Source organism: Lissotriton vulgaris, chromosome 8 (genome assembly GCF_964263255.1).
Source record: "Lissotriton vulgaris chromosome 8, aLisVul1.2, whole genome shotgun sequence".
NCBI classification, from domain to species: domain Eukaryota; kingdom Metazoa; phylum Chordata; class Amphibia; order Caudata; family Salamandridae; genus Lissotriton; species Lissotriton vulgaris.
This window is the reverse complement of record NC_141696.1, coordinates 45,026,876-45,045,269: the sequence shown is the minus strand read 5'-3', so window position 1 is coordinate 45,045,269 and position 18,394 is coordinate 45,026,876. Positions and strand designations below refer to the sequence as shown.

General features: G+C 43.0%; 1 protein-coding gene across 1 annotated transcript in view; it reads left to right on the top strand.

Moving 5' to 3' along the window:
- Positions 1 to 18,394, top strand: part of LOC147693350 (transient receptor potential cation channel subfamily M member 2-like) — a 1,918,272-nt gene that overhangs the window by 360,752 nt on the left and 1,539,126 nt on the right. The window contains exons 9-10 of the mRNA XM_086933680.1: positions 14,153 to 14,333; positions 15,175 to 15,338. Of these exons, the coding sequence (XP_086789806.1) occupies positions 14,153 to 14,333; positions 15,175 to 15,338 (345 nt within the window). The remainder of the gene's footprint in view (positions 1 to 14,152; positions 14,334 to 15,174; positions 15,339 to 18,394) is intronic.

Below are 18,394 nucleotides of genomic sequence, written 5' to 3'. Positions count from 1 at the left end.
TTCCACCCTCCACAATCTTTACTGAGAATCATTTTTTAAGGGCTTTCCACTGTAGTTTGTAGCCCCACAGAAATCTAGATGTTGCCCTTTCTAGGTTTTTAAAGCACAAGGGAGGGAATTCCAGGGGAATAGAGCAAAACATATATAGTACCTTAGGTAGGATTAGCATTTTAAGACGTTAGCTCTGTAGTGTAAGGATAGGTGTAAGTGATCTAAACGTTCTAGCATAGAGTTAATTTTAGCCACCACCGGGTTCATATTTAGTTCCGGAATGCCGGATACAGGTAACGAGATTTTAATTCCAAGGTACGTAACCTCCGAGGCGGTCTGCAGATTAATCAAGTGATGATTCCCTGAGCATAAAATCTGGGTTTTTGACAAATTGAGTTTGTACCCTAAAAATAATCCGAACTGTAAAGCTAAATTGTTAATTGCTGGCACCGCCGTCTGAACATCGGTTGTGACAACAACAATATCGTCGGCGTATGCTAATGCCCGATAGCTTACATTGGCTACACTGATTGGTTTAATCTTTTCTTCTAAATTAAAATGATTAACTAAGGGGTCAATATACAGTGCAAAAAGTAAAGGAGAACAAAGGCACCCTTTTCGGGTACCCCGGGTGATTGGAAAGAAAGAAGATAATTGTGTATTAATGCGAATGCGCTTTCTGGGGACAGCATACATGGTCTTTAAAGCAGTTGTAAAGCCCTGACCAAATCCTTTTCTCGCCAAAATATCCCACAAGTTGGCCCAGGCAACCCTATCAAAAGCCTTTTCAGCATCTAATAAAATTAAGCCAGTATTAGATCGGGTTGCCTGGGCCCAATCTAGAAAAGTAATAATGCGACTAATATCGTCGACCGTGTTCCGTGCAGGGATAAAGCCATGTTGATATTTGGAGACCAGTGGAGTTATGACGGTAGAAAGTCGTGAAGCCGAGGTTTTAGAAAATATTTTACTATCTGCGTTTATCAGTGAGATAGGGCGGAAAGAAGATAGAGAGAGGGGAGGTTTACCCTTCTTTAAAAAAACTGTAATTGTTGATTCTTGCCAGGAAGAGGGAGCTGTACCCTGGTGCGCTGCTATAAATAAAGAGACTAATTCAGGCTTTAGAATTGTTCGAAAAAGCCTAAAAAACTCCAGAGGAATGGCATCAGGGCCTACTGCCTTGCCCGATGCAAGGGACACAAGGGAGAGCTCTATTTCTTCCCACGTAATGGGTAAGTCCAATTGCTCCCTTTCCTCTGCTGCTAAGGTACAATTTATAAGAGGATCAATAAACTGAGTTACCCCGACTTCAAGATTCGGCCCAACATCCTCTGTATAAAGTCTTGAGTACAATTCACGAAACACCTCAAGTATATCTATAGTATTATTTAAAGTTTTCCCTGCTTCATCCGGTATTTTGTCAATACTGGAGACTACAGCCTTCTGCCTCAATCTCTTAGCCTGGTGCTTTCCTGAATTTTCCCCGACTTCATAAACGTCAGCAAAAAATGCAGCAAGTTGTTGAGCAAGTTTTGTAAAAAAAGCCTGATTAATTCTGACCTTCTGAGCCAATAGGCCTTTTAAAAGGTTATCGGTTTTCAATCCCCCATTACACGCCTGCATGAGTTGTATCTCGAGGTCTCTCAGTTTATTCATCTCTGCTTCTTTCTTCTTCCTATTTTCCCTCTGTTTTCTTGATGTATAGCTCAAAGTCTCACCCCGTATTCCACATTTAAATGCCTCCCATACTACCTCAATAGAGGCAGATCTTATATTATATTTGAAAAATTCTGGAATCCAGTTGCTCATATGTTCGACATAGGATGAGTCATACAGGAGTTTTCGCTCGAAAGACCAGGGTTTCGGATTTTGTGAAATATTTATATCAAAACTAAGAACAATGGGGTTGTAATCAGAGATCACCTTAGGAAGGACCTTATACCCTAAATTTACAGAGGTATTGATAAGTCCTGTGGCAACAAAAAAGTAGTCAAGCCTAAAGTGCTTCTGGTGTGGGGCGGAAAAAAAAGTGCAGCCAGATGTCCCCCCGGCTCTAAAATAACCTACATCGACTAATCCATAATCCTGAATAATACCTTTAACAGCTCTATATACATTTTTCTTCCTGCCAATGAGGGGTTACTACTATGAATATCAAATGTCTCCTCTAAATGCAGATTAAAGTCCCCACACATAATTAGCAAATGCGGCCATTGGGCTAATTCAATACTTAGTTGGTGTAGAACAGAGGGGTCGTCAACATTAGACGCATACACTGAGCATACGGTCAAGATTACCTCCCCAGATTTTAAATCAGCTATTACCCATCGACCGAGTGGATCTTCTTTAATTTTTCTGACTTGCCCTAGCCCGATTCTTTTCAGAATGGCTACACCTCTTATAGTGGAGGTCTGTTGTGAACACCCAATAACCTCTAATCCAAGGTCCTTAAGCCACCCTCTGTTCTTCCACGAAAGATGAGTTTCTTGAATACATATTATATCAATACACATAGTTTTCAACACCTGGCCCATTATACCCCTTTTTTTTATCATTCAACCCGCACACATTCCACGAACAGATCGAGATTCTACCCATTTTCCTGTCTGGTCAAAAAACCTATCACAAGCCAAAGAAGTGCCATTAGATATATGAAATGAGATAGGGCGAAAAAGCAGAAAAACACTAACACAAAAATAGGCTGGCCATTCACAGTATTTCCTTGGCCCCCGAACACCCCCCCTTCCCCTCCCCCACCTCCCCTCACCCCGCTACCCAACCCCCCACCCTCAAAGAACCCACCCAACAGAGGCGTAAGGACATAAGTCCTCATTGATGGTGAGTGGCGATGAAGAAGCCTCCCTACCCATGCTGCCCAAGCCCTCCTAACGCCTTAAAGTTGAATTCCCCACTGCTAGAAAAGACCAACAAAAAAAAGAAGGAAAGATACGTAATCAGTTGCTTATTCATCTAAATAAATCCTTCACTGACTAGGCTTACATTGCCTCTACAAATTGTTGTGCTTTTATCTCTGATACAAAGAAGGTTGTTTTCCCCTTATAAACAACCTTCAATTTTGCAGGGTTTAAAAGAAACACCTGGCCCCCTTTTGCTTGAATGGGTGACATTAGCACCGTTACCTGGGAAAAGTCAGGTCGAACAAAAAAATCGTGCCCCAAACCCTTCCTAGTTCGTAGAGGTCTGGCTAAGTCATACAAAATTTCTCGAAGAAGATAACTATGCAGACAGATAAGAATAGCCCTTGGCTTCCCCACATCCCCTCCCCATCTCTTTTTTGAGAGAAGGGAAAGCGGTGGGCCCTTATAATTTTCTTGTCCCAGTCCCAGTCCCAGTCTTTCAGATCAGGAAAAGCAGCTGTAAAAAGATCAACCACAAATCGGCGCCCATCTTTTCCTCAGACTGCTCAGATATGCCCAATATGCGCAAATTATTTCGATGTGCTCGGTTTTCCAGATAGGTGAGCTTCGAATCGATGTCATTGCAAGTCTTTTCCAGCTCATTAATTGAGGTCTTCTGAGTGGAGAGCTCATCCTCAACAGTTGAAATCCAAGCTTCTGCTTCCTGAACTATCGTGGTAGTTTCGTTACAAGATTTGGCTAATCTGCGGACCACATTCTGTGATTTACGGACAGCTCCCTGTTTCCGAAACCCCTCTGCTTTAGTCTCCTCTCTATGATTCATGATGATCTTGTACATTGATGTTTGCAGGTTATACATTGATTTTAGCGTGATTTCCCCTTCTCCTTCAAAATTCTCGGGCGTATCTCCCTGATTCTCTTGATTTTTCGACGCCCCCTCCCATTGCGGTTGGTCCATCATATTAGAAGCATCGACAAGAAGAGCATTCTGCGATTCCAGAACCTTCCGAGCTGTGCCAAGAGCATCTTGACTTATCAAAGAGTCTGAGGTTACAATGTCCTCTGAAAAAGATGGATTACCCTCATATGCCCAGTCACCTGCTCAGTCACCTGAGAGAGAGAGACGCTCTTTGTCATTACCATCACCATTCTCACCTTCTGACATTATAGAGACATCGGACATCGAATAAAATTGCCCCCCAGAGCCAACAGATTCAGCATCATTTACAACAACCATCAGTGTATCTTTTTCCTTGGTCACGTTATGCTTGCTTAAATTGACATTAGAGTGCAATTTAACTGCCTGAAGGCCTCCATCATTGGCGCGGGGTGAGATTCCGACTTCTCCGACCGCTTGACAGAGATACGCCAACTCGTCCTCACTATCCTTTCCTGCAGAGTTCTCAGATCACCAATTACTGGCATTCCAGGTGGCTGCGAGGGGCTCAATAAGATTCGTTGTTTTGAGACTGCGCCTGAAGGATCGGCAGTACCATGCCCATTAGATTGCTTAGCAATGACAGGCAACGGAGTGATGCTCTTAGGTGTAATCGCCCCAGCAATGTTTTTCTTTTTAAATAAATCAGGTACAACGCGCTCTCTTATACTTCCATTGCGGGTGCGAATATTAGAGCTGGTCTCACTAGTAACTGTCACGTTCACATTGGAACTAATGGGCGCAGTTTCCTCATTACGAGCAAAGGGAACGGACACTGGAACTGCAGCTGTGCCTGCTGTAATGTTGGTATTAGCATTGGCAGCGCCCTTTCCTTTTCCGCCTTACCCTTTAGAGCCATAGCGGCAACGAGAAAGGAGAACTTTTCTTCTTAGAGAAACAGAGTACAAAAGTTGCTGCAAATGCCTACACAAAAAAAATAAAAAAATCAGGATGCCCCCTTCAAGCCAAAGCTGAGCAGCTCTTATCAGCAAGAGTAGTGAACTTCAATGTGGTTGAATAGTCAAAAAAAGCCCCCAGAGTTCTCCTCGAGCTGAATATGCTAAGAAATGCTAGCTCAAACTGGTTCCAACTTGCCACTCTGCTCCGCTCCACTAATTCTCTGCTGGCTCTCCCTCCCAAATAACAGCAAATACCTGAAGCAAGTAGTCTTTATCTCAACAGAAACAACGGAGAGAGCAGTCCCGAATAAACTCAAATAGTCCTCTTGGAAATCCGCCAAACTCGAGGAACTCGAGGCACCTCTCCTCCTCCTTTCAGCCAAGCATTCAAGCCGTCAGGCAATTATTCGGCGTTTGGCTCCGAGTACACTGTTCTCGCCTGTGAGCAGAGCACGGATGAATCACGACCACGGGAGAAAGTCAATATTCCGCTCAGCTCTACCTCTGGGGGGAAAAGAGGTGCTAAGTCCCTCCAGCACCCGACGAGCAGAGCACACCACTGCCGGCCAAGATTGAAACCTCTCCGGTCCGGACGCTCACAGGTGAGGGCGGGGGGCGGGTAGAGTACGCCGCCGCGGGCCGCTGCCCGCTATAGTCCTGCAGTAACTACACAGGTTATGTTAGGTTATCGCATAGTACCACTTCCGAAATAAATCCAGGCAGGTCCGCTTTGTCCCCGCTGTGTGTCTGGGGGAGAATGCACCCAATCTCGGCGAGAAAAAGCTGGAGTAATTATGCCGGGCAGGTCAGCATCAGGTAAGGTTGCTCGCACTACCACTCACTCGGCCGCCATCTTGCCTGGCAGCACTTTAAGTGTATCAAAATGTGCCTAGCAGGAAAACCTTTCTATATTCTGACCTTCAGTTGGTATTGGTTAAAAACAAGGGGAAGCATTGAAAGGAAAGGCTTTAATGTGCCTGCCTTTCTAAAAGGCGAGGTGAAACTTTGGAGTGAATGTGACCACAAGTTTCCCCCATAACTGGAGGACCCATGATACAGGAATTTAACATCTTTTATAGTTACAGGCAATAATCACCAAATAGGTGCAGTATAAACAAAAATATTACAATTTGGTATGCAGTGTGCGTGCGATTAGCATTACAGGAGTGGTAGCACATAGTTAATTTTCCGTGGGGCCGATGAAAAGCCTTTGGGGTACAGCTTGAAACATGGTGACCTTTTAGTATTGCTTTTAGAAAGGTGGGCACATCATAGCTTTTCGTTTCAGTTTTGCCCTTGTTTTTAGACCAATACCGACTAGAGTTCAGAATAAATAGTGGTTTACCTACTAGGCAGGTATCTGAATCTCACTTTTTTCACTTTAAAATGCCCCCACGTATCCTGTAGGTCACAGCATGCCCTATTCTGCAGCGGAACGGATGGACCCAATGATGAAGCATGCCACCAAGGGTTAACCCTGGTGGGTGAGAGTTTTATAAGGAAACCTATTGTTTTCTTCCCTCTTGGAGGGTTGTCTTTTTGGAAACATTTGGGCTCTTTGTATCTCATTCACACTATAGTAGGAGGATGAGTCTTGTTGATCCTCTTTCTCCCTCCATTTTTTTTGAGAAGTTAATACATTGTTGTCGAACGCTGGTTGGTCTAGTTACTTAAAGCCCCCTGGTTGGTCCTGGTAATGGTCTTCCTTGGTATCCACTAAGGCAGTCTCTCATTCTTCAGCTTATGAAAACAGAACTCCCGGCTGTAAAGCTGATTCTAGTCACCAATCAACCTCCGCTTTGAAGAGAGTACAGATGGGATGTATTTGTGCCATTCACATTGAAACAGCATGGGGGGATTATCACCATTTTGTAGGTGGTTCAGCATATCTAAGACATGTAGCAAGACATTCAATATTTTCAATAATGTTGTTCAGTTTGGCATCAGGTTTACGCTTTTCATGTTTGACTTGTTTGGTGAAGCAGGAAACGGCTTTGGGGGCATCATTTGAGATAATTAGTTTTACATGTACTGTTCTTGCAGCGTAATCTTTATTCATACTAGTAGCTGAAACAAGGGATGAATTATGTAGAAAGCTGCTGATCTGAAGAAACTTAAAAAAATAGTTTTTACTTAAGGAGTACTTGCTCTGTAACTTTTGAAAGGAGGCCAATTGGCCATCACAAAACAGATAGCCCAAGTAACATATGCCTTTTAAGTTCCACCTAATGGCAGATAGGTCACAAAAGATTGCAGAGGGCAATAGACCAGACACTTCAAAAGGTGTGAATGCATTCAATCTATGTAATTCCAAATGCTTCCACACTTTTTGCCACACACCAAATACTGCTTTCAATGTCTTGAATTTCGTTTTTTTATATTAACTGGGTTCTATCTGCTTAAGAAAACAGGCTTTCATTTCTTCTCCCAGAATCATCTCATAAATAGACGGAGTGCAACAGGGAGAAATTCTAGCTCTATCCCCAATTATTAAAGGACTGATAAATTGAAGGGTCGCCGCAAAGTAGTAAAACAAATAATAAGGGACATTCCACCCTCCACAATCTTTACTGAGAATCATTTTTTAAGGGCTTTCCACTGTAGTTTGTAGCCCCACAGAAATCTAGATGTTGCCCTTGCTAGGTTTTTAAAGCACAAGGGAGGGAATTCCAGGGGAATAGAGCAAAACATATATAGTACCTTAGGTAGGATTAGCATTTTAAGACGTTAGCTCTGTAGTGTAAGGATAGGTGTAAGTGATCTAAACGTTCTAGCATAGAGTTAATTTTAGCCACCACCGGGTTCATATTTAGTTCCGGAATGCCGGATACAGGTAACGAGATTTTAATTCCAAGGTACGTAACCTCCGAGGCGGTCTGCAGATTAATCAAGTGATGATTCCCTGAGCATAAAATCTGGGTTTTTGACAAATTGAGTTTGTACCCTAAAAATAATCCGAACTGTAAAGCTAAATTGTTAATTGCTGGCACCGCCGTCTGAACATCGGTTGTGACAACAACAATATCGTCGGCGTATGCTAATGCCCGATAGCTTACATTGGCTACACTGATTGGTTTAATCTTTTCTTCTAAATTAAAATGATTAACTAAGGGGTCAATATACAGTGCAAAAAGTAAAGGAGAACAAAGGCACCCTTTTCGGGTACCCCGGGTGATTGGAAAGAAAGAAGATAATTGTGTATTAATGCGAATGCGCTTTCTGGGGACAGCATACATGGTCTTTAAAGCAGTTGTAAAGCCCTGACCAAATCCTTTTCTCGCCAAAATATCACACAAGTTGGCCCAGGCAACCCTATCAAAAGCCTTTTCAGCATCTAATAAAATTAAGCCAGTATTAGATCGGGTTGCCTGGGCCCAATCTAGAAAAGTAATAATGCTACTAATATCGTCGACCGTGTTCCGTGCAGGGATAAAGCCATGTTGATATTTGGAGACCAGTGGAGTTATGACGGTAGAAAGTCGTGAAGCCGAGGTTTTAGAAAATATTTTACTATCTGCGTTTATCAGTGAGATAGGGCGGAAAGAAGATAGAGAGAGGGGAGGTTTACCCTTCTTTAAAAAAACTGTAATTGTTGATTCTTGCCAGGAAGAGGGAGCTGTACCCTGCTGCGCTGCTATAAATAAAGAGACTAATTCAGGCTTTAGAATTGTTCGAAAAAGCCTAAAAAACTCCAGAGGAATGGCATCAGGGCCTACTGCCTTGCCCGATGCAAGGGACACAAGGGAGAGCTCTATTTCTTCCCACGTAATGGGTAAGTCCAATTGCTCCCTTTCCTCTGCTGCTAAGGTACAATTTATAAGAGGATCAATAAACTGAGTTACCCCGACTTCAAGATTCGGCCCAACATCCTCTGTATAAAGTCTTGAGTACAATTCACGAAACACCTCAAGTATATCTATAGTATTATTTAAAGTTTTCCCTGCTTCATCCGGTATTTTGTCAATACTGGAGACTACAGCCTTCTGCCTCAATCTCTTAGCCTGGTGCTTTCCTGAATTTTCCCCGACTTCATAAACGTCAGCAAAAAATGCAGCAAGTTGTTGAGCAAGTTTTGTAAAAAAAGCCTGATTAATTCTGACCTTCTGAGCCAATAGGCCTTTTAAAAGGTTATCGGTTTTCAATCCCCCATTACACGCCTGCATGAGTTGTATCTCGAGGTCTCTCAGTTTATTCATCTCTGCTTCTTTCTTCTTCCTATTTTCCCTCTGTTTTCTTGATGTATAGCTCAAAGTCTCACCCCGTATTCCACATTTAAATGCCTCCCATACTACCTCAATAGAGGCAGATCTTATATTATATTTGAAAAATTCTGGAATCCAGTTGCTCATATGTTCGACATAGGATGAGTCATACAGGAGTTTTCGCTCGAAAGACCAGGGTTTCGGATTTTGTGAAATATTTATATCAAAACTAAGAACAATGGGGTTGTAATCAGAGATCACCTTAGGAAGGACCTTATACCCTAAATTTACAGAGGTATTGATAAGTCCTGTGGCAACAAAAAAGTAGTCAAGCCTAAAGTGCTTCTGGTGTGGGGCGGAAAAAAAAGTGCAGCCAGATGTCCCCCCGGCTCTAAAATAACCTACATCGACTAATCCATAATCCTGAATAATACCTTTAACAGCTCTATATACATTTTTCTTCCTGCCAATGAGGGGTTACTACTATGAATATCAAATGTCTCCTCTAAATGCAGATTAAAGTCCCCACACATAATTAGCAAATGCGGCCATTGGGCTAATTCAATACTTAGTTGGTGTAGAACAGAGGGGTCGTCAACATTAGACGCATACACTGAGCATACGGTCAAGATTACCTCCCCAGATTTTAAATCAGCTATTACCCATCGACCGAGTGGATCTTCTTTAATTTTTCTGACTTGCCCAAGCCCGATTCTTTTCAGAATGGCTACACCTCTTATAGTGGAGGTCTGTTGTGAACACCCAATAACCTCTAATCCAAGGTCCTTAAGCCACCCTCTGTTCTTCCACGAAAGATGAGTTTCTTGAATACATATTATATCAATACACATAGTTTTCAACACCTGGCCCATTATACCCCTTTTTTTTTATCATTCAACCCGCACACATTCCACGAACAGATCGAGATTCTACCCATTTTCCTGTCTGGTCAAAAAACCTATCACAAGCCAAAGAAGTGCCATTAGATATATGAAATGAGATAGGGCGAAAAAGCAGAAAAACACTAACACAAAAATAGGCTGGCCATTCACAGTATTTCCTTGGCCCCCGAACACCCCCCCCTTCCCCTCCCCCACCTCCCCTCACCCCGCTACCCAACCCCCCACCCTCAAAGAACCCACCCAACAGAGGCGTAAGGACATAAGTCCTCATTGATGGTGAGTGGCGATGAAGAAGCCTCCCTACCCATGCTGCCCAAGCCCTCCTAACGCCTTAAAGTTGAATTCCCCACCGCTAGAAAAGACCAACAAAAAAAAGAAGGAAAGATACGTAATCAGTTGCTTATTCATCTAAATAAATCCTTCACTGACTAGGCTTACATTGCCTCTACAAATTGTTGTGCTTTTATCTCTGATACAAAGAAGGTTGTTTTCCCCTTATAAACAACCTTCAATTTTGCAGGGTTTAAAAGAAACACCTGGCCCCCTTTTGCTTGAATGGGTGACATTAGCACCGTTACCTGGGAAAAGTCAGGTCGAACAAAAAAATCGTGCCCCAAACCCTTCCTAGTTCGTAGAGGTCTGGCTAAGTCATACAAAATTTCTCGAAGAAGATAACTATGCAGACAGATAAGAATAGCCCTTGGCTTCCCCACATCCCCACCCCATCTCTTTTTTGAGAGAAGGGAAAGCGGTGGGCCCTTATAATTTCCTTGTCCCAGTCCCAGTCCCAGTCTTTCAGATCAGGAAAAGCAGCTGTAAAAAGATCAACCACAAATCGGCGCCCATCTTTTCCTCAGACTGCTCAGATATGCCCAATATGCGCAAATTATTTCGATGTGCTCGGTTTTCCAGATAGGTGAGCTTCGAATCGATGTCATTGCAAGTCTTTTCCAGCTCATTAATTGAGGTCTTCTGAGTGGAGAGCTCATCCTCAACAGTTGAAATCCAAGCTTCTGCTTCCTGAACTATCGTGGTAGTTTCGTTACAAGATTTGGCTAATCTGCGGACCACATTCTGTGATTTACGGACAGCTCCCTGTTTCCGAAACCCCTCTGCTTTAGTCTCCTCTCTATGATTCATGATGATCTTGTACATTGATGTTTGCAGGTTATACATTGATTTTAGCGTGATTTCCCCTACTCCTTCAAAATTCTCGGGCGTATCTCCCTGATTCTCTTGATTTTTCGACGCCCCCTCCCATTGCGGTTGGTCCATCATATTAGAAGCATCGACAAGAGGAGCATTCTGCGATTCCAGAACCTTCCGAGCTGTGCCAAGAGCATCTTGACTTATCAAAGAGTCTGAGGTTACAATGTCCTCTGAAAAAGATGGATTACCCTCATATGCCCAGTCACCTGCTCAGTCACCTGAGAGAGAGAGCTGCTCTTTGTCATTACCATCACCATTCTCACCTTCTGACATTATAGAGACATCGGACATCGAATAAAATTGCCCCCCAGAGCCAACAGATTCAGCATCATTTACAACAACCATCAGTGTATCTTTTTCCTTGGTCACGTTATGCTTGCTTAAATTGACATTAGAGTGCAATTTAACTGCCTGAAGGCCTCCATCATTGGCGCGGGGTGAGATTCCGACTTCTCCGACCGCTTGACAGAGATACGCCAACTCGTCCTCACTATCCTTTCCTGCAGAGTTCTCAGATCACCAATTACAGGCATTCCAGGTGGCTGCGAGGGGCTCAATAAGATTCGTTGTTTTGAGACTGCGCCTGAAGGATCGGCAGTACCATGCCCATTAGATTGCTTAGCAATGACAGGCAACGGAGTGATGCTCTTAGGTGTAATCGCCCCAGCAATGTTTTTCTTTTTAAATAAATCAGGTACAACGCGCTCTCTTATACTTCCATTGCGGGTGCGAATATTAGAGCTGGTCTCACTAGTAACTGTCACGTTCACATTGGAACTAATGGGCGCAGTTTCCTCATTACGAGCAAAGGGAACGGACACTGGAACTGCAGCTGTGCCTGCTGTAATGTTGGTATTAGCATTGGCAGCGCCCTTTCCTTTTCCGCCTTACCCTTTAGAGCCATAGCGGCAACGAGAAAGGAGAACTTTTCTTCTTAGAGAAACAGAGTACAAAAGTTGCTGCAAATGCCTACACAAAAAAAATAAAAAAATCAGGATGCCCCCTTCAAGCCAAAGCTGAGCAGCTCTTATCAGCAAGAGTAGTGAACTTCAATGTGGTTGAATAGTCAAAAAAAGCCCCTAGAGTTCTCTTCGAGCTGAATATGCTAAGAAATGCTAGCTCAAACTTGTTCCAACTTGCCACTCTGCTTTGCTCCACTATTTCTCTGCTGGCTCTCCCTCCCAAATGACAGCAAATACCTGAAGCAAGTAGTCTTTATCCCAACAGAAACAACGGAGAAAGCAGTCCCGAATAAACTCAAATAGTCCTCTTGGAAACCCGCCAAACTCGAAGAACTCGAGGCACCTCTCCTCCTCCTATCAGCCAAGCATTCAAGCCGTCAGGCAATTATTCGGCGTTTGGCTCCGAGTACACTGTTCTCACCTGTGAGCAGAGCACGGATGAATCACAACCACGGGAGAAAGTCAATATTCCGCTCAGCTCTACCTCAGGGGGGAAAAGAGGTGCTAAGTCCCTCCAGCACCCGACGAGCAGAGCACACCACTGCCGGCCAAGATTGAAACCTCTCCGGTCCGGACGCTCACAGGTGAGGGCGGGGGGCGGGTAGAGTACGCCGCCGCGGGCCGCTGCCCGCTATAGTCCTGCAGTAACTACACAGGTTATGCCAGGTTATCGCATAGTATCACCTCCGAAATAAATCCAGGCAGGTCCGCTTTGTCCCCGCTATGTGTCTGGGGGAGAATGCACCCAATCTCGGCGAGAAAAAGCTGGAGTAATTATGCCGGGCAGGTCAGCATCAGGTAAGGTTGCTCGCACTACCACTCACTCGGCCGCCCTCTTGCCTGGCAGCACTTTAAGTGTATCAAAATGTGCCTAGCAGGAAAACCTTTCTATACTCTAACCTTCAGTTGGTATTGGTTAAAAACAAGGGGAAGCATTGAAAGGAAAGGCTTTAATGTGCCTGCCTTTCTAAAAGGCGAGGTGAAACTTTGGAGTGAATGTGACCACAAGTTTCCCCCATAACTGGAGGACCCATGATACAGGAATTTAACATCTTTTATAGTTACAGGCAATAATCACCAAATAGGTGCAGTATAAACAAAAATATTACAATTTGGTATGCAGTGTGCGTGCGATTAGCATTACAGGAGTGGTAGCACATAGTTAATTTTCCGTGGGGCAGATGAAAAGCCTTTGGGGTACAGCTTGAAACATGGTGACCTTTCAGTATTGCTTTTAGAAAGGTGGGCACATCATAGCTTTTCGTTTCAGTTTTGCCCTTGTTTTTAGACCAATACCGACTAGAGTTCAGAATAAATAGTGGTTTACCTACTAGGCAGGTATCTTAATCTCACTTTTTCACTTTAAAATGCCCCCACGTATCCTGTAGGTCACAGCATGCCCTATTCTGCAGCGGAACGGATGGACCCAATGATGAAGCATGCCACCAAGGGTTAACCCTGGTGGGTGAGAGTTTTATAAGGAAACCTATTGTTTTCTTCCCTCTTGGAGGGTTGTCTTTTTGGAAACATTTGGGCTCTCTGTATCTCATTCACACTATAGTAGGAGGACGAGCCTTGTTGATCCTCTTTCTCCCTCCATTTTTTTTGAGAAGTTAATACATTGTTGTCGAACGCTGGTTGGTCTAGTTACTTAAAGCCCCCTGGTTGGTCCTGGTAATGGTCTTCCTTGGTATCCACTAAGGCAGTCTCTCATTCTTCAGCTTATGAAAACAGAACTCCCGGCTGTAAATCTGATTCTAGTCACCAATCAACCTCCGCTTTGAGGAGAGTACAGATGGGATGTATTTGTGCCATTCACATTGAAACAGCATGGGGGGATTATCACCATTTTGTAGGTGGTTCAGCATATCTCAGACATGTAGCAAGACATTCAATATTTTCAATAATGTTGTTCAGTTTGGCATCAGGTTTACGCTTTTCATGTTTGACTTGTTTGGTGAAGCAGGAAACGGCTTTGGGGGCATCATTTGAGATAATTAGTTTTACATGTACTGTTCTTGCAGCATAATCCCCTTGTACCACTGAGATTCTGCAGTACAATTCCTGCTGGTACTAATTATGGATTAGTGTTTCATAGAGATATAGTCTACATATGTCGTGGACTCTCTTTATTCGCTGACATTTTTCCTTCTGATGCTTTTCCTCCGTAGTTCGTGCGCGCCTCCGACCGCACCCCTCCCGAAGTGCTGTATGACATGATGAGGACTCAGTGGAAGCTCAAGGTGCCCAACCTGGTGATCTCCGTTACAGGAGGAGCCAAGAACAGATACATGGATCCCTGGCTGGAGAAGCGCTTCAGCCAGGGGCTCGTCGAAGCAGCTCAGAGCACAGGTGAGGAGGGGCATCTCAGCACCCATCAGTATTGAGAGCCTGGAGGCCCTGGGCCAGTCCATCCCTTGAGATGGAGCCATACAAAGGTGTATCAGTATCTCTACCTGCTCCTGCTCTCCATGCCCTTTACAGCTGACAGGCACATATTAGCTTCCCAGGTAAGAAGAGAGCTGGTGCATGCCAAGCATGGGTGCATTATAACTATGTTCCGTTACTTAGAAATGCTTTCGTTTTTGTTTTCATTATTGTGTGTTTTAAACAATACATTCAACCTTACATTTCGAATACCTGTCAGACTGGTAAAGTTCACATGAAAGTCCTGGTTAGTCACCTTTACTGACTAGTTGGCAGAAGACAAACTCTCCTTCCAGCTGTGACTCTCCTTCTCTCCCTTTGATAATAGTTTCCTTTGGTAGTTTTCAATTCTTCAGTGGGTCATGAGTATATTCTGGTGTAAACAGCACTGCTCTCTTAAAAGGTCCTACAGAAGGATGTTGAGCGCCACACTCTGCCCCAAAGAGCCCTATTGACTGTTAGCCCCACCTAGGACCTAAAAGAGTATCACAGGTGCTCACCACATACATTCAGGTGGCAGCCATCTTCTACAAACAATGGAGAAGCATACATGTTACCACCAATCAAATGCTTCTGACACCTCTACTTCCATATTTACCTCTTACTCCAGGAAGCAAGAGTCCTTGTCTGTCTTCTCCCATCAGCACTAGTTAACTCCTCAGGTTCTAGCACACACCTTTGAGACAAGCATTAAATTAGAAAGTGTCCATTTGTAAACATAGATCTGTGTGCCTGACTTAACCTTTTCATATTCTGGTCAACTTAGGAGCCTGGATCATCACTAGTGGCTGCAATGTCGGTGTGGTAAAGCTTATTGGAGAAGCAGCGTGGGTCTTACGCTGTGATGGCAGAGGACACCATGAAATTGTCACCATCGGCATCGCCCCCTGGGGCGCCCTCCACAACAGAGACGGGCTGATCAGGAAAGAGGTGAGAGAAAGTGATACAGGGAATAATGTTCTCCCCAATTCAAAGTCACTACTGTAGCCTCTCCCTGCAAGACAACAGGGCCAATCAGCCATGAGATAATGTCATTATAACTCAAAGCTTTAAGATGAATGTTTGATCACACTTCATTTATGGATAGTTGATAAGATTGACACTTAGGTTCAATTAAGTCATCCTATGCACCTCTGCAGCAGCAGATCCTTTCCGTCCACACGGCCCCATGTGCGCTGCGGATCACGGTCTGGGGACAGAAGGGATCACGTAAGGCTATAAACCACCACCTTGGAACTCCCTATCTAATGGGCAAAAAAACAGGCAAAGGACATTGAAATATGAAATATTGTATAAATATATAATATATTTAATATTTATAGAGTGCAACGTTCACCCAACGGGCACCTTGGCGCTGCAGCATTGTCAGTGGACACAGAAGGTCTTACCTTCAGTAAAGGTTATGGGTAGAAAGACTGTATTATGTCTCTCCTATTTGGGGAAGACCTTTTTTTCTGGCTTTTTCTGAAACTCAACAGATTTGAGCTTTTCATCGGAGAATTTGGGATTTTAGTCCAAATGTGTGCTGCTTTCACTTGAAAGGACCTCCCTCCATATCTTAACTGTTTCAATCTAGGTAAGCAGACCAGGTTTGCTGAGGATGATCTTAGGCTCCTGGAGGTTTTCGGTAGCAACACTTTCCGTGCAGGAGCCTAGGTTCAGTTCCATGGAGTGCTTTATGGATTAGACACATGGTTTTACAGGCACATCCCTCCTTAACCAGCAACCAGTGCAGGTATGTCGGGTTTCATTTGCCGAATCACATCTGGTTTTGTTCAGTGCTAGTTTGGCAGCTAGCAATTGTATCCTGTAGAGTCTTTTGAACAGGGATTCTGGTGCTCCAATCAAAAGAGAATTACATATTCTAGTCTGCTCAAGACTGTGCAGGTTCACTGACAAAATATCGACCCTCAAAATATCCCCTTACCAAACTATTGTGAAAAAATATTGAAGTAAAAAATATCGTCATCCTATATTTATAATGGTAAGTACAAAAGTATTTGAAAAAATATTGATCTCATTAATATAGTTGCATTAAATATCGATTTTAAATATATATAAAATAAAATAATAAATATTAAATATGATAAATAGTAACATTAATTTGAAAAATTCAATAGATGTGATATATAGTAACAAATATGACAAATAAACTTAATTTTAAAAACATTAAACACGCATGTATATTAATATTCTTAAACAAAAAGGGGTCCTTCCTGAATTGTTCCCATTGTCAGGTGGCGCTTGTGCCGGCAGAGCCCCAACGCCAGTAGAATTTATCAAAAGTTCCAAAGTCCCAAAAGGATTCAATGCGCACTCAGAAAGAGGGTAGAAAAAAAAACTAATTTTAATCTTGGTTACCGCTACGCGTTTCGAGACCCGGCGGTCTCTTGATCACACGATACTGTTCGTATACCGCGTTGTGCATAAACAAAGTTTTCAACAAACCAAGCGTGTAATGTGTAAACATAAAAGAGGTACTGCAAGTCAATATACTGTAGCTGAAAGCATAATTGCCATCTTGGAATGGAGTTTTACATAGCATGCATGTTGTTACATACATTTTAAACGTTCCACATTTACATTCTACATTACACTCGTAAGATGTATGTATGTATACAAATGTGTGTTTATCTACTGGCTCCTACCAGGTGAGATGAAGCAAGGGGGGGGGAACTTATATCACCGTTGTGGGTTTGTCCAAGGAATATGCATTTCCCATCTGGGCGCTTAAGGTATCAAGATCCCAGTTTACACATAACTACTGGTGTAGGCAAAATGTGTCCCCCAGCACTTTACTATACTTATATCGGGCATGGGATGTGCATCTAATACTTCCCTAAAGAAATATATACTAGTGCTTATGCTCCTGTTTGTCAGTGACTAAGGATTGCCAGACAGTGAAATGGGTCAAACAGTCATAACATGCTTTGTATAACTGTACCCCCATTGATTGGACAAGTGCCCTTTTACCCATATATACTAGGTCTGTATTTGTTCTCGGACTAGTGCCGAAATTTCCTATGCTCTTGGTCTAGTGCCCCTATTGATAATGGCTGCCATCAGCTATAGACCATTCTCTACCTTAGCCGACCGGTTATGGTCTGCAGTCCTCATCGTAGGATAAGAACAACCCCGAGTTACCCATGTGCAGAAATATGAAATAACAATAAGTGGTTTATAACAAAAATACCAATACTGGTGACTACCAACCGGCAGTTCAATTAAAAAGTGCTCATTAACTTCTACATACGTAAACTTAAACTTAAAAAGTTCTTTGCTCTGCAAAAATTGAAAACCGGCGTTCCTACTAATACTGCAGCTACTGTCTCAGGGGCTCCTGAAATAGTGGCAGCTGATGTCCCCTTATTTTTGGATATGCATGACTTAAATACATCATTGGACCCACAGTCAACAACTCAAGATGAAGAAATATCAACCCAAAGACGATTGAGTAAAATCAACATGGTACAGAAAGGTGCTGGATTAACTCCATACAAAGGCAAGTCTGATTTTGTACCATTAATGGCAAAGGATGCGATAGATACCTTTCATGACTGTGTGATTTCAGAGGTAAAAACACTCTATAAGAAGGTTAACAGAAATAAGAGACAAGAATTCAGTCAGCAACGGACAAATTATTTTGCTTTGATGAAGAAGCTAGGTACTAATCCGAACATTGTGATAAAAAGAGCGGATAAAGGTGGCAACTTGGTCCTTTGGCCAAAATCTGACTATATTACTGAAGCCCATAGACAATTATATGATGGCGAATGCTATATCAAGTCTAGCAATAAAGAATATGGTCAGGCAAAGGATAATCTATATAAGTTGTTAAATAAATGGAGGAGAGAAGTTTTAATCTCAGGAGATGAGTTCAAATTTCTATACAATGAATTCCCCACACAGCCAGTCTTCTACCTTATCCCAAAAGTCCACAAAGGTATCTCGCCGTTATCTGGGAGACCAATTATCTCAGCAATAAA